The following is a 14937-nucleotide window of genomic DNA, read 5'->3' on the forward strand; positions in this document are numbered from 1 at the left end:
CTGTCGATGTCTTTGTTGTTGACATGTTAGAAGAAGACTGACTATTAAACGCTCACAATTAAATAATATTCAGCATCAAACCTTCTATAGCCTACTTATCTGTCTCTCTTCTCCAGTGGGTTGGGGTAATCCAAAAAAAAGTGAAAACAAGGGGGTGTTCTGAAGACAGACTGTTACCTGTGAAACAGGGGTACTCTGAAAACACCCCCATTAGCATTTAGTACTTTCCCCTGATGAAATGAGCGCGGCAAAGCTGATGAAATGAATGCGGCAAAACTGATGAAATGAACGCGAAAAAAAAAAAAAAAACGACCAATCAGAATTTTAGTCGAATTTAACCAGAACGTATCGAACAATTAATCGACTAATCGACTGGGACATTACAGCCCTAAATGGTACGCATTTTGCGTTTTGCAGAAATGTTGCCACAGGAACGTTTTTTCAATGAGCCTGTGTTGCGTAAACCACAGTAGATCACATACAGTATCTTTATTTAGAGCTTTATTTAGAGCAGTTAGAATGAGTCCAAACGCAACATATCGGACTCGTTTTACAGCTGGAGCGCCCTTGGATTGGTTTGATCGTTCAGATTGACAGGTCTTGATTTACCGTGTGCCATAGAATATAAGTGCTGAAACAGCCCTAGAAGATCATCACACGTCAACCAGGATCTTATTACTTGTTGTTTATTATATGTACTTTTATTGTGGTGTTTACACAAGTAGTTCTTATGTTCAGTAAAAATACTTGTTTGGAGTTTTTTTTGGACCCTAGGTTAATTATGCTTGGATATAAATGGCTAGCCTACCTAATCCATTGCATGGCTTGAGGACATTAATACATTTAGAATACGCAACCACGGTGTGCTCGCTTTATATTTCCTTTTGTGTCTGCTGCATATGTTTTGCACATGCAGTGCACGTACTTCAAAACTACAGACTCTGATGACCTTGCTTAATCGACCATCAATAGATTTTATTGATTTAAATTATTATCGACAATTAATTGACCGTTGACTGAAGTTAGCATCCCTATTTTAAATCTATTCTGCAGAAATCAGTGCCAATAATGCTGAAAAAATGTGCAGATTCCATCAGGGGCTGTTTACAGTATTAACTCAGATCTCGGCCATACAGAGACAGTTTGAATTTGTTCTATGTAATCCTCTCCAGTAATCAGTTCTCACAGACATGCATGTGTGCAATAAACCTTGTGCTTATTACATGTCAAGTCTATTTGGAAGGACTATTGTAAATCTGATTTTTGTCTCTTGATACATCCTTTTGAAGAATTATCATTCTCTATCTCTTTTCTTATCTTTCATCTCCTCATCTGTCCAGACTTCTCTCAGAAGAGTAATCCTTTTCCTCTGAAACAGAAAGAAGCTTTAAGTTAACACATACTAAACTTGAAGATATGAACATAAGATGAATACATGAAGTGCACCATTCTTTATGCTGTAATTCTGGTTAGTACAGTATAAATGGTCAAATGTAATGGATGTAACATGGTTTACTGTAATGGGTTATATATAAATTTTAGCAGCTCTGAAGCAGATTTACACCATCTGTGTACTTTTACACAGTATGGCAAGAAAACATCCATTAACAATTTTACAGTTTTTTGACTATTCTGTGAAGTTATTTTTTTAAACGAACACACATTTATGTAATAATCAGAAACAATTCCATAAATTCCAATCATTCAAGACCTCCTCTCACAGAGAACTGGTCCAAAGAAACTTAGCATGTGTTACAAGGCAGTTGTTTGATTAGCCTGGTTCTAGTTTTGAATAAGTCAATTCCAGTCTTTTTCAGTTCACATTCAGGTCTTGGCTCGATGTCTGTCTTCTCACTTCTCCATTGCACGCAGCATTATTGGTTGTCTTGGCTTGGAAAGTTAGGGGGTGGTGGGGTTCAACTGGAGAACTGGCAGAGTCGTGTTACACTGTGTAACACAAAATTACATAAGCCAGGAGAAGCACTGCTGAACCATTACTCATGTGCTTGGCAGTTTGAGCTCTGATGAGAGTTCTTTCACATTTCAGAGGTGAAGCCCTGGGTGATGCAGTCATAGTTGACATGTTTTTATGCAGTTAGCTTTCTTTGACAACCATTTTTCTTTTAGGGAAGGAAATGCACTTTGTGTGAGAAACTACTTAGAAGACAAATGTTAAAAATGCTTTGTGACTGAATTCTAGAGCTGCATTGAATTTAGCTCTCTTTGGGAATTCTCTTTTATTATTTTAAAAACAAACTAGATTTTAATGTTTTTGTTGCAAAAGTTAGTAGCTACAGTTCCATTAATTGATTAGGAATTTTGTTCCAACTACACGTTCAAATATTTTGGCATTAGTTACATTGCTTCTTGAAAGCATTATGTGTCTCGCTTTGACATGCTAATATGATAACGGCACGTCTATCACTAGGTAGTGAAGTTACAGATGCATAAAAGCTGTGGGTGCAACCATATAGATTTTGTGAAAATGGGAGCAGACAGTAGCTTGAAAACTTATCAATACTACTTAAGATGTTGGATGTTAATTTAGCACAATTGCAATTTGCATCATGTTGTGACATTATGAAACTACAAGTGGGATTTTTGATGTCTTATTGTTAGTTCTTACAGATTTCCAAAGAAAATGACTCTGTGTCATATTACACTAGTACGAAGTGTTCAGGGTGACTCAATGACCTCAATAGCAAGTGAACTACAGAAAAAAAGATAAGCAAATATTCCCCTTCTAATTGAGGATTTGATTGTAATAGTTTCATCTACACTTGTTAAGGAGTCTGGGGGTCAGTAAGTTTTTTTTAGTGTTTTTTTTTTTTAAAGTAAGTCTCTTATGCCCACTAACACCGTGTCCTAACCAGCCGCGATGTGATAAGATTCCACCGACAAATAATTTGTCTGTCCACACTAGACACGACGCGACCGCAAGATGCAGAAAAATCAATCAAAACCCACAGCCAATCAGAACAGCACGTGGGAGGGCTCTCGTGGCAACTGCACAGCACCAGAGAGTGATTTTGACGGCAATCGCAAAAAAATGGATAAGTAGGCTACATAATCAAATTCACAAATATTACACCATTTAAACATTTTTCAAATACATAGGCTACTGAGTTACTAAAACAATCTTTGTCAAATAATACACTTGTTCACAGTTTGAACGTTCTTGTTTCTATTTGTTTAAATTCAAGATCTGAGGTGAATTATCCATTATCCAATGTTACTTTTACAGCTACAAAGCTGGGAGCACTAAATGATATTCAAAGTCACATTACACGCTTTTAACATTAAATAAAGCACATAAACAGTACCTGAGATTATCATTGCCACACTTTGTGTTTGCGACTTAGTCACACTCCAGCGCGACGTTACAGAAAAATAGAAACTGTTTCAAAAATAGAATCGCCGTGTCGCTATCGCGGCTGGTTAGGAAAAAACTAATATAGAAAAGATACCTTTTATCGTGTGTCGTGGCGTCGTGTCGCGTGTAGTTAGAACACGGTGTTAGGCTACATTTATTTGATAAATATACAGTAAAAACGGTAATATTATGAAATTGTGGAGCAATTATGATCCTTCACAAATTATTCTGATATGCTGTATTCTGTTATGTTCAAGAAACAATTCTTATTAACTCTTTCCCCTCCAGCGTTTAAAAAAAAAAGTTGCCAGCCACCGGCAGCATTTTTGATCATTTCCACAAAAATTGTACGGACCCCTAAATATTTGGTTGTATGAATATCTGAACATGCAATATATCAAAAGAAAGAACTAGAGCATCTGCTTCTAAACAAAAAAAGCTTAATGCATTCTTTTTTATCAACACTTTAATGTGGGTAAGTTTCATAAAAAAGCAACATTTTGAGCTAAAAGCTGTGAAAATCGTGTTTTTGTCAAAAACTACGAATGGAGTAGATCGAGTCCATCAATACTCCCAAAACTCACAGTGCTATACCTCGTCCTGGGTCGACATTTCATTCAGTAACGTTAGATAGTTTTGATTTAAATGCTGTTTAATGTTGATGATCGCATTATTTTACATATACATCTGCTTATATGCTATTGCTTGTTTTTGCTTCTTCACATGTCTTTTGATCTGGAGATTCTGTACTTTTTCAGAAGATGTCATAGCGGCCCCTACCATATTACAGTGGAAAGCCGAAAATTCCCATAAATGGCGGAGAAGCAGAAATCTTTTGTAAAACTGTAATTGTCCTTACTGTCACTTTTGATTAATTTAATTAATTGTTTGCTGAATAAAAGTATTATTTATATATATAAAAAAAAAAATCTTACTGACCCCAAACCTTTGAACGGGTGTATGTTGTACAGTACACTTTTATAGCTGTCAAAAACAAGGCCTCTTTCAAGTGCAATTAGACCTTAGATTTTGCCGCATTTCCACGTTAATGCAAGTATCATACTTTTCTTGAATGACTTCTCAAGGCCATCCCAGCTGGCTAGGCGGGCCGACACCCTGGCACAGCCCCATCGAATGAGAACATCGTCCTGTCATTCCCATGGAGTTACTGCACAAACGTCCACCCTTTCATTCAGCAGAGCTTGAATACCTACACCACATCTGGAAGACATCAGCATACAGACTTCATACTGACTAATGGGACATTGTGTTTCTGGCTGCGACGCACATGTACAGTTGGCATTACACACGTTGTGGGCACGCACATAAGTCGAGAAGTCACATCACATTTGGAAGTTGAGGCAGAGAGGATTAGATTGAAGATTTGAGGATTACTTACTCAGGTCTGCTGGAGATGATTAAAGGGTTAGTTTACCCAAAAATGAAAATTCTGTCAGTATTTACTCCCCCTCATGTTGTTCCAACCCCGTAAGACCTTCGTTCATCTTCGGAACACGGATTAAGATATTTTTGATGAAATCTGAGAGCTGGATCACTCCTCCATACTTGTCCATAGGCTTCTTCAGGGATTGAAACTTGCCAGCCCCGAAAAGTTATTAAAGACATCGTTAAAATAGTTCAAGTGACTACAGTTCAATATTAAGTTTATCAAACGACGAGAATACTTTTTGTGCGCAAAAAAAACTAAAATAACGACTTTATTTCAACTATTCATTTCCTTCTCTCTGGGCCTTGAGTCAGGTTACTAGTTTAACAGCGTATGATCTGTTGTTGTATGTCACACGCATCACCCACATGACCAGCATAGGCCAATAGTGAGCCTACGTGTGACGTACCTCTACGCAATTACACTAGTTTAACTGACTCGAGGCCCAAAGAGAAGGAATTGTATAGTTGAAATAAAGTCGTTATTTATGTTTGTTTTTGCGCACAAAAAGTATTTTCGTCGCTTGATAAACTTAATATTGAGCCACTGTAGTCACTTGGACTATTTTAACGATGTCTTCAATAACTTTTCGAGGCCGGCAAGTTCAATCCCTCAAGAAGCCTATGGAGGAGGGATCCAGCTCTTAGATTTCATCAAAAATATTTTAATCTGTGTTCCGAAGATGAACGAAGGTCTCACGGGGTTGGAACAACATGAGGGTGGGTAAATACTGACAGAATGTTCATTTTTGGGTGAACTATCCCTTTAAGGTTCGTTCAGGCCATCAGGTTACTTTTTTTCTTATTTTCAATTTAGTGCCAATTTAAGTGAAAAAATGGAGAGTAACAAATAGATGAACTGTCTGAAGCGTTTTTTGTTTGCAGAAGTTCTGTCTTTTTTCAGAAAGATACTTTGGTTTTAGTTCCTTCCACAAAGGTTTAATTTTCAGCAGCATGGCAGCTTGGATTGTTCCCGTACATCTTTCACTGTAAAGGATTTTCTGGATTTGTACTGTTTTAAATTTCTTCTGAGTTTAAAAATTAAATGGTTATATCACAAAGAGGTTTTATCACTCAGTTTTCCCTTTAGGTCCATTTATAATATTTTTGAAGGTTCTTTGCACCAAAAACATTTTTAATGTAGTTTTACATGACCATTTTCCACCCTCCCACCCAAAATAAATTACCCTTTTTACTTACTAATTTCTCAACATGAGTAAAAAGGGCAACTTTTATTCAGAGGCTGCGGGTTTATGATGTCAGAAATCCAAATTTCCAAATAACCATGTTAATTGTTTATTTCATGGTTCCTCTTATTTTTTGACAACACGTTTATATATATATATATATATATATATATATATATATATAAAAGCAATGGGTCGTGTTATATAAGGATTGAGGTCAGAAAAATAGATTTAACTGGATGTTAAAGTAGGAAATGAAAAGAAAGCAGTTGATTGGGGCAGATTTTTTTTTTAAATCTAACAATAAAATATCTTCTGCTTGGTGTGAATTGCTACTGACATTGTGTGGAAAATAAATAGCAGCTATCTCTTATTTGAAATGTTTAAACTGTGTTTGTGGACTCTGATCGGGTATATAGCACACCTCACCTGCTAGGGCAAACAGAAAGGCCAGTAGCTCTTAGATCACAGGATGGCAGGCTGCCAGGCAGTGAGAGTGTTTATGTTGGTATTCCTGAGGGATTGAGTGGTTTTACGAGCTGTTTTATTCCTCATGGATGTAGCTGAAGGCTGTTGGACAGCTGTATCAGGGAAATCATTCTTTTCTTTGTTTTTAACAGATTTAAAAAAAATGTGTTGCCTTAAATTTGAGGGTACAAAATAAATATTTAAAGGGTAACTTAACACTAAAACAACTTTTTTTAGTTAATGATCTGTTAGAATGGAGCTTCATAAATGCTGTTCATTGATTCCAGTAAATTTTTTGATATTTGGGTTTAAAGTGCTTTAATTCTACAATATATGGTATAAAAACGTCTGAGTGCTGCCCTCTTCAGGTTGAACGGCTGCTACTGCAGTTGTATTTTCCTATTGGATGTTTGCGGTGGTTCGTGACGCAGCGGTTGTTGGTGACGTAGGCAGGTTCCATACAAAGAGATGCATCTCAGGTGCACACCCCCCTCCGCTGGGCTCTGCCCACTTTTCCAGCATTTTTCAAATATTGCCAGTGGGATGAGTCAGGCTCTGACCAGGGGTTTAGTTACCCTTTAAAAAAAATTGGAGTACATATTTTTTTATTTCTTTGTTTATAAATGTTCATATTTAATTTAGCCTCCATCAGTGTTATGTCGTCCATTGTTTGTCACTGTTTGTCTAGCTCACTGTTTGCCCAAGGACATGTTGTAAGTATCACCTGTGTGTCTTAGAACAATTTTTTATCATTGTTGTTCATGGGAACAGTGTTTTCCCCACAGGGTGGGTCCAGGAGTTAAGAGGAGTGGGTGGAAAGAGAAAACCAGGAAAGAGAAAACAAATGTTTAGGTTTGAAAATGCTCTACCAGAGCTGATGGATTATAAATAAAGATGTGCATTTCATTGCAGTTTGAGTCAATGGTAAACCCAAGCAAAATACACGGATGAAGCACTGGGCATCACAAGGGAGGCAAATGCTGAAAACTGGATGCATCTCATGTGTTGTTGTAATTACCTTGATTGTTATAGCTGCAGTACTGAAATCAGAAGCATAACATTTTCTCTCATTCTGTTATTTATTTCATCTTAAATTACTTATCTATTCATTTAGCCACCCTGCCAGCTTAATTTTTTTTTTATTTCTTAAGGTTAATGGTGTAAATGTTATTTGTTTAATGTTTTCTGTGCTAAAATATTTTGTCCTGTACCAGACGGTAAGCCATGTGTAGGCTGACTTCTCTTGTGGCACTTTCAAACCAATCCTCTTTTTGATTAGAAAGTCAGACATGAAAACCTCAAAACCAAAAATGTGTGTAGGGACTGGCTGATATGACTATATACTAGTGTTTTCAAAAATATTGATATTTCGATAAATATCGATACTGAAATATCTGAACGGTACCAATACTAATTTCCCGAAGTATCGATACACCGATACTAGCCGAGCTGTCACTTTCACTTCTCTCCAAAGGCGCGTTGACAAACACCACACGCGCACTCGTCTCATTCGCTCTGGTTAAATAGCAAAAGTGAAGTGAATGGAAAGATGGCAAGTGCGGCGCCCCCGCGACCAGCTTTGGTTGATAAAGAACACAGCAGGAGTGCTATCTGGAAATATTTTGGATATGAACTTGTGCTTAATTAACTTTATTCTTAAAATTATTATTTAATTCTGCAATTTGCCTTCATTAGCGATTATCATCAATTTGATTACACAAATACTAATTAAACTAAATTAAACTGAGCTAGACAATGACATCTCTGAATTCAATAATGAAATGCCTGAAAATTGAATGTTTAATCTTATTATTATACATTACTGACACTCTATCCTCCAATTTGATACTGTTAAGTGCTTTGACATAATCTGTATTGTTAAAAGCACTATAAAAATAAAGGTGACTTGACTTGATGTCGATCCAGTGAGCATTGTTTTCGCGTGTGATGCACGCACATTTGCGTTTAAATCTGTTCATCAAATAACGTTAATGTATTAACCAGCATTTATGACCGATGAGCAATGCATTTGTTACAGTATATTTTAATCTTTGATAACAGTAGGTAATAAAAATACAACGGATCATCTTAGCTCTGGTCCAATGAAAAAATCTTAACAGATCGAACTTTGGATTTTAATTAGTACATGTATTAGTAAATGTTAGTTTAAATCAACTTTTAACTAAGATTAATAAATGTTTTGGAAGTATTTTTTTATTGTTTATTATGTCAATCTCACTCACCTCTGTAGAGAAAAGCTGCATATAACTGCAGGAACAGATTCCATTTAATAATTTTGTTCACTAATTTGTTACTTGATGCACAAGATTGCACTGATTTTGTTTTTACTTGAAGTTTAAGTATCTTTGTGTGACATTGTGATTGGATTTGATTTTACTTGGAAATTGCACTTTTTTTTTACTTGCACTTTATTGGTTTTTGAATGTATGGTAATCTGAGAGTCTTTTGAACAAGTGCACTACGTCAGGACATATCCTCTTATGTCATATGTCATATCCTCCTTAACTTGAGTCCATTCTTAAACTTTTTTTTAATCAGACTGAACCCAATCACCAATCAGGCATCTTCTTTGTCTTTATCAGTGATCAGTGAGCTTTCTTTACTATATTGTAGATCCATCCTGAGGCATGAGCAGTGAGCTGCCATCAGTCAGTCTGATTGGGTCTAAATGGAGAGAAATGCCTAGATGTGAGAGTGGACTGGAGAGATTGATTAGAGGAGACCTGTGGAAAAACATCTGGGGAAGTGAAATTAGCCCAGCCACAAGTGTACAACGTGAGCTGGGTATAAACATTCAGCATTCACTAGAGAGTCATTAAGGCCTCTAGATTCGGAGGTCATGAGTTAACTGTGTGGTTTTGCCTTTCATACTCTGTCAAAGCATGTTGACCGTAAGAGTTGAGCAGCAATGTATGCTGATGCAAATCGCTGTTTAAAGGAACGTTTCATTAAAGAAAATATTTTTTTAAAACAAAAGGAGATTTTCAATATGGTAAATGAAGAATGCTGTCAAACTCCAAAAATGACAAAGTTCTTTTGGACTTTCTATTTACCAACGAATTCTGAAAAACTAAAAATGTATCTCATTTTCCTCAAAAAATATTTGGCAGCACAACTGTTTTTATAAATATTTCTTGAGCACCAAATCAGCGTATTAGAATGATTTGTAAAAACTGGAGTATGGCTGCTGCAAATTCAGCTTTGCCATCACTGGAACAAATTATATTTTAACAAATATTAAAATAGAAAGCAGTTAATTTAAATTGTAATAATATTTCACAATTTATCAAATAAATGAAGCCTTGGTAAAGCATAATGCTGCGTTCACACCGGACGCGAATAGCGCGTCAAATTCGCGCCTACCGCGTCTAGTTATACGCTTGACCACTTTGAATCCATTCGCGCGTCAAGAGCGAAATTGACGCGCGTAAATTTCGCTTCAAACTTTTGTTTTTTTACGGATGGATTCAAAGTGGTCAAGCGTATAACTAGACGCGGTAGGCAAACTAGACGTCACAATCGAAACCCGTTGCGGCCATCTTTTTTATGTTGATCGAGCATTCACCGAGAGAGTCACAGCTCTGTATTTGCTCTGGAGAGCAGAACGGCGGCGTAGGGGTCATCGTCACCGTATTTGTGTCCACCTGACCCTTTGACCCAGTGTGTCGAGTTTCACCATTTGCTCGCTCCAGGAGCTGCGCCTGAATGACGGCCGCTTTCAGCGGTATTTCCGCCTGTCCCGCGCCCAGCTTGATGACCTTTTGTCCCGCATCGGAGCGAGGATCACCCTCGCCCTCATCCACCTAATCTGTCATTTATTTTTGTTTTGATGATGGAGCCAGCCTCCAAAAGTGATTAATCTGTCCTGTGATTTTTTTCTCTCTCACACACAACACTGTCCAGACATGAACTTATAATGCAGTATGTTTGTCTTCACATTATAATAATATTTAATATAATCTAGATATGGAATAAATAGCATTCAATACAAAATGAATGTCTATATATTGAAATCAAGTTTTATGTGATAAAATAGTTGCTTTGTTGTGCATTAGAACCATTACAAAATAATGTATTGAAGCATCCAGATACTTCACCACGTGACAGCAGCAAGCAGCTAGGCTCCTGATTGGTTAACGCGGCGCGAATTGACGCCAAAGTTCAGATTTTTCAACTCGGGCAGCAGACGCGAATTCGCGTCTAACGCGTGAATGCACCAAATGCACCATTCGCGCGTAACGCGCCAGACGCTCAATTCGCGCCATTCGCGCAAACTTGACGCGCGAATGAGGCGTATTCGCGTCTACCGCGCCGCGCTCCACGCCTCATTCGCGCCGCAGGAATTTTTTACGCGCGTAACGCGTCTTTGCATTGACTTAACATTGAAATCACTCGCGCCTGACGCGCTATTCGCGTCCGGTGTGAACGCAGCATAAGAGACTTCTTTCAAAAACATAAAAAAAAATCTTTCTGATCCAAACTTTTGAATGGTAGTGTAGCACAGAAGCAAATTATACTTGAGTTACGTTGAAGGGGAATATTTTTTAGAGAATAACAACTGAAACAGAAGAAAGTCTTAAGGTTTTTGAAGGACAAGGGTGACAGAATTGTCATTTTTACATGAATTATACCTTTTAAGTGCACTTTCTGTCCTCTACACAACTGTAATACTCAAACATGCTTGAGTTCTTTTTACAGCTGTCAATCATTATACTAGTTAGTTCACATTCTTCCACTCTTTCCAGATGTAGTATCCACTGGCCTATGTGCTGCCATCAGAACAGAGTTAAGCGCTGTCTTTCCATTGTCGGGCCAAAACTTAGCGAGCGTGCTTGTGCGTGCCAGGGTCAGTCGCGTACTGTCACTTCCAGGGCTTGATCGGGCCTCATCAGGCCTTCCTCTGGGCCAATGGCCTGGTGTTTTTGGCCCACCGAATACCTTGGTCCAAAGCAGGCCAACTGGGTCTTGAGAGGAGTGGTGATGAACAAAGATGGAGTTAACTGAATCAGGAGGGTTTTCATATCAGGTTACCAGCTGACCTCAACATTTAGGCTAAGACATTTAAAACAATTTCAGCTCAAAACTCACTTTCAGACAACAGCAATTTTCCAAAATAACTTCCGATTGCAATCCGATAGGGATTCTGATCACCATATGAGACAGAAATATATTTATATGCGATGCTGAAGGCTACTTCTGCTAACCATTACAATAATAAACATACAATTTTGGAAATGGAAATACCAGAGACTGCTTGAAGAACTTGAAGACAAATCATATATGATTATAATCATGTATTTATTTAGCTTCATGTTTCATCTGTCTTTTCCCTGTGTCTTTGTTGATACTGCATCTGCATGTCAAAAATGACACATGTGAGTTAATCGGAGTATAACTCCTGTTTTCTGCTTGTGAGCTCCCTCTGTTGCTCTGGCTGAAAGGATAACAGTATAGTGAGACAGGAGAGATCGCTCAAACCTTCTCAGATCGCATAATTTCATGGAAAATTTATAGAAATGCTAATTTTTTCTAAAGAAATGTGATGTAAACATGATATTTCATTAATTTATCTAAATGTGTAAGCCTTTGGACTTAAATTAAAAGCCTTAATGGAGTTGTTTTGTGCATTCCTGTGATCACAAGTAAATGGAAGCAGGCGCGAATAAATAAGGATGTGTGATCTCTTTTTATGAGATAATGATACCAGTTTGATTCAGAATGATTGATTTGCACTCCTGACATAAATTAATAAATTACTGTCACGGTAATATTGTTTATTGCAAATCATTGGTCAAATATTGATGCTGGACTCTTAAGTAAAGGCCGAACGTCCCCATCTGTCATGTTTATTTTGCGATCTAGCTAGTTTTCAGTCAGTGAGCCCCATATAGTGAAATGGTGGGTTGTGTGATGTTGTTCTATGGAGGCGTGTTAAGGATTAAAGGGGCATTCGGCAACTGTTTCAACTTAATAAAACCGTTTAGAAATTATTTGGATGGTTTAATAACCTGTTCTCGTGAGAATGGTGACTTTCCCTGCTCCCCCCAGCGTTCCCAGGCAGAAAACCAACCTTGCAACATGGGGACTAACGTCCCGGTAAGTTGGAAATAGGAAGTCTCGTGAGAAGCGAGAACGGTAGCGCTGCGGGGCTACAGGCCTGACAGAGGGGAAATGCAGCTTGACTTTGGTCTTGCAGCTCATGGTTAGAGCTGTAGGAATTTCCCTTGGGGTAATTTTGAGTGGCCCAATAGCGCAATATGCAGTATTATCGTCATTTATTTATTTATTTTGATTTATTTATATGCATTTAATATTGCTATGTAAATAAGTGTTACAATGTGGTCAGCGGGCACGAAAATGAGGACATATTCAGTAACCAATGAAACCGAAACTAAACGGAGCGCTGAAACAGGTAGTGAATTAAACAGAAGAGGATGTCAAAATAAGGGTCCACATAACAGAACATAAACCTAACAATAAGCTCAGTAGGCTATTGTTGTATGTGTAACAGTTAGTTCTGATCCTCGAATCTCTCTTGACGAGAGGCTTTCTGCTGATATTTCACCAGTTTTTAGCAATGCTCACCTCTGCACATTCTAGACAGGCTGTCTCTCAGCACAGTAACATTGTTACAAGGGACTGTTTCTGAGTGGGTCATTAAACGGTTAATTCAACAAACACGTTCAAAAATGCTGATTCATTCAAAGATGTAATGAAACAAGCTGTTGAAATTATTTTAACTCACCACTTTACAAGGCTCGGCAGATCAGCAATGCGCCGCATGGGCAACGCTGAAGCTGATGTCATTTATGGGAAATACCCTTAAACGTTAAAAGGATGATACGACAAAGATTTTGTTTCCTTGGACACGGCAACCTTTTAAGGAATAAGGCCCATATATATGACTTGACCTCAAAGACAGACTCAGGTAACTGCACGCACTCAGTCAATCTCTCTATTTTACACTGTCGCTGTTTAGGCTTGATATGTGCAAATCCAATGAACCTTTGTAGTAATATTGGTATTACAATATTGCGGTTATCGTGACAGCCGACAGCCCTAGTTGAGGTCCGAGGCTATTGGCCCTACCCGGCAAGTTGTTGGCCTTGGCTCGTACTGGCTGACAGTGGAAAAGCGGCTAATGTTTAAGCCCTACTGCAATGCTTGTACAGAGGCAGGTGAGAGTCTCACGTGTATTCACCGGTGTCCCTGATCCTCATCTGATTAGTCCTGGGACTCCAGACTGACGTCATGGTCAAACCACCACTCCCCCTCAACGCAATCTGATACTGTCATCTCAGGCAGGACTTCTCAACGGCTGCATCTTCTAGCCTGTCATTTGATTAAGTGTGCACTTGATTGATGAGGGCTATAGCTGTGTGAAGTAAATGTATGGTTTTGCTGTAAACATGCACAAGGTAAGGGATGCAGAGTGTTATGTTTGTTTTGTGAAGGAAAAAAATGTGTTTCTTCTGGATGTGAGTTAATGAACACTACCATTCAAAAGTTTCGGGATCGATTTTCAGCATCGATTGTGTTGCATCGATTACTCGAGTCTTCAGTGCCACGTGATCCTTCAGAAATCATACTATAGCACTGATTTGGTGCTCAAGTAACATTTCTTGTTATCAATATTGAAAACATGTCACTTTTGATCAGTTTAATGCATCCTTGCTGAATAAAAGTATTGATTTCTCTCTCTTTTTTAAATTACTGACAAACTTTTGAGTGGGGGTGAATGACTTTGAGTGTGATTGTGAAACTTGTTTATAGTCCTTTGTAGTCATTTTTTGTGTGCCTCAAGTGGTCACTGGTTGGATTGTTTTTTTTTTGTTGTTGTTGTTTTTTTCACTCTGTGTGTGTGTGTGTGAGAGCTACTGACAACACTGTTTGCTTTAAGGCTTTTTACTTTTGAACGGTGTGGTGTGGTTTTATGAGCACTGCGTATTTAATACAAACAGGCCTTCCAGATGTTTCTGGTATTTCGTGACACCACAGAGAGGATGTGACCAGTGCAGGGTTCTTGCCAGATTTCCATGGCAACGTCTGTTTTCCATCCTGATGAAGGACACAGCAAGCATGAATGAATCTGCAGGCATCTTTAAAGAAGTTATTTGGCTCTCATTTTGAGCCCACATTTTTTAACTCTTAAATTTGATTGTTTTTGTCATCATAATTCTTGTGTTGATGACAGCTTCACTTTGTTTTTGTAGTTTTAGTGGTTTATTAATCTAATGATTTTAGGCACCTCATGATTCAATCCGATTCTGGGAGTCACAATCTAATTTCTGATACACCTGTTTTTACTGATTAATTATTCTGCTTTGCAAAGGCAAAACACATTTGTTGTATATTTTTGCATTATTCCATGTTGCCTTTAAGTTTAAAAATGAAAAACACTGAATTTATTTCCTTTAATTTTCTTTTATTAGATTATTACGT

At 37.8% G+C, this 14937-nt stretch overlaps 1 protein-coding gene across 6 annotated transcripts in view; it reads left to right on the forward strand.

Moving 5' to 3' along the window:
* mast2 (microtubule associated serine/threonine kinase 2) overlaps positions 1–14937 on the forward strand; it is a 166012-nt gene that overhangs the window by 28478 nt on the left and 122597 nt on the right. For 2 of the 6 annotated variants that reach the window (XM_077198612.1, XM_077198613.1), the window contains exon 1: positions 13807–13913. The exons of the other annotated variants lie outside the window; for them this stretch is intronic. In XM_077198612.1, coding sequence (XP_077054727.1) covers positions 13884–13913 — 30 coding nt within the window. In that variant the 5' untranslated portion in view covers positions 13807–13883. Of the gene's footprint in view, positions 1–13806; positions 13914–14937 lie in introns of those variants that run through there. 6 annotated transcript variants of the gene reach the window in all.

The sequence above is a fragment of the Siphateles boraxobius genome, unplaced genomic scaffold (genome assembly GCF_051911475.1).
Source record: "Siphateles boraxobius isolate OS27281-9 unplaced genomic scaffold, OSU_SipBor_1 41, whole genome shotgun sequence".
Lineage (NCBI taxonomy): Eukaryota > Metazoa > Chordata > Actinopteri > Cypriniformes > Leuciscidae > Siphateles > Siphateles boraxobius.